At 36.9% G+C, this 2055-nt stretch overlaps 1 protein-coding gene across 1 annotated transcript; it reads left to right on the forward strand.

Annotated features, from left to right (window-relative positions):
• Positions 1–818: 818 nt before the first annotated feature.
• LOC123248517 (olfactory receptor 6C2-like) lies at positions 819–1778 on the forward strand. Its single transcript, XM_044677312.1, has one exon. It carries the CDS (start codon positions 819–821, stop codon positions 1776–1778), a length of 960 nt encoding a protein of 319 aa, XP_044533247.1.
• The last annotated feature ends 277 nt before the right edge of the window (positions 1779–2055 follow it).

The raw sequence follows: 2055 nt of genomic DNA on the forward strand, positions 1-2055 counted from the left end.
GTAATATTAGGAATTCAGAAAAATATGGGAAGATCCAGAATAATTGATGCAGAGAGAAGTAGAACTAATGAAACAGCTGAACAATATACAACATAGTGACAATGGTACAATTGAAACCCACACTAAAATACAGCCAAGTTCTAATGAATTTTGATGCCCACTTTAACCAATGGAGGACACATAAACCATGAACTTCCTTTTTGTTAGTATAGTGGTCAAGGATTGTTGATGTAGTAGCAGTTTGTTGTTTTGTTGCTGAGCCTTTTTTTATGGTTACATTCAGCTCTTTGTGACCCCTTTTGGGGTTTTCTTGACAAAGAAACTGTCAAGGTTTGTCATTTCCTTCTCCAGCTTATTTTCTTCATCCACCACAGATAAAGAACTGAAGCAAACATAATTGTAAATGCCCGGGGTCGCAGAGCTGTTAAGTGTCTGAGCCTAGATTTGAATTCAAGGATATGAGTGAAATTCCAGTTTCAGCACATCATTAGATTTAGTTTTTCTTGTCATTTTTTCTAAATCTCAAAGGAATTCAATGCAAGTATATATATGTATATATATACACATACATATATATGTATATATGGAAATGACAGATGAAAACATATCAAACCTTTTAAAAAATACATGTGTGTTCCAAAGGAATGCAGTATGGCATCTATTTGGAAATAAAATACTTTATACAAACCTTATATTCAGTAGCTGTTGCACAGGTCAAAAGCACCAACCTCAACATAGTTTTGACATGACTTCTTATCCATCAGGAAAAAATATATATAGCTTAAGAGTAACTTCTGCATTTTTCCATCCACAGGTCCATGAAAATACAGAGATCAGGAATGAGAAACCATACAGTGATTACATTATTCATCCTACGGGGACTGACAGATGATCCACAGCTGCAGATTTTGCTCTTTATCTTTCTGTTCCTGACCTATATGCTGAGTGTAACTGGGAATGTGACCATCATCACTCTCACTTTGGTGGATTCCCATCTTCAAACTCCCATGTATTTTTTTCTTCGAAACTTTTCCTTCTTAGAATTGTCATTCACAACTGTCTGTATTCCCAGATTCTTATACAACATGTCAACTGGGGACTATACTGTGACCTATAATGAATGTGCCGCTCAATTATTTTTTGGTATCCTTCTTGGAGCTGCAGAATTTTTCCTCCTGGCTGCCATGTCTTATGACCGCTATGTAGCCATCTGCAAACCCTTACATTATACTACTATCATGAACAACCGTGTCTGTAACCGGCTGCTTGTGGGATGTTGGCTGGCTGGGTTGATGATTATTCTTCCACCACTTAGTCTGGGTCTTCAGTTGGAATTCTGTGACTCTAACATCATTAACCACTTTGTTTGTGATGCATCACCATTGCTGGAGATCACATGCTCTGATACAGAGTTCATAGAAAGAATGGTTTTAGTCTTTGCTGTGTTGACATTAATCATCACCTTAATTTTGGTGGTTTTGTCCTATGCCTTCATCATCAGAACTATTCTGAGATTCCCCTCTGCTCAGCAAAGGAAAAAAGCATTTTCTACCTGTTCCTCCCATATGATTGTTGTCTCCATGACTTATGGAACCTGTATATTCATCTATATGAAACCATCTGCAAAGGAAGGGGTGGCTTTAAATAAGGTGGTATCAGTTCTTGCAACCTCTGTGGCCCCAGTGATGAATCCCTTCATTTACACCCTGAGAAATAAGCAAGTGATACAAGCATTTAGGGACTCATTCAAAAGGTTCATGCTGATCTCAAAGCTATAAGAAACAAGTGCAATCTAGATGCCAAATGACTTTTAACTAAGGCATCATTGTAAAAGAATATCAAATGATGCCTTCCTTTTTCAGTTCTATCTAAATCTTCATGATCCATTTTTGGGGGGGTTTGTTTTTTTTGCTTTTTTGGCAGAGATCCTAGAGTGATTTGTCATTTTAGTCATTTGTTATTGGAGTCATTTTACATGTAAAGAAAGTGAGGCAAAAAAAGCTAAGTTACTCACTCAGTGACATACAACTAGTTAATATCTGAGTCCAGTTTTGA

The sequence above is a fragment of the Gracilinanus agilis genome, chromosome 5 (assembly GCF_016433145.1).
Source record: "Gracilinanus agilis isolate LMUSP501 chromosome 5, AgileGrace, whole genome shotgun sequence".
NCBI classification, from domain to species: Eukaryota; Metazoa; Chordata; class Mammalia; order Didelphimorphia; family Didelphidae; genus Gracilinanus; species Gracilinanus agilis.

What these genes read in the sequence shown, in the direction of transcription:
- LOC123248517 (XM_044677312.1), top strand. Translation starts at nt 819, where the DNA reads ATGAAAATACAGAGATCAGGAATGAGAAACCATACAGTGATTACATTA.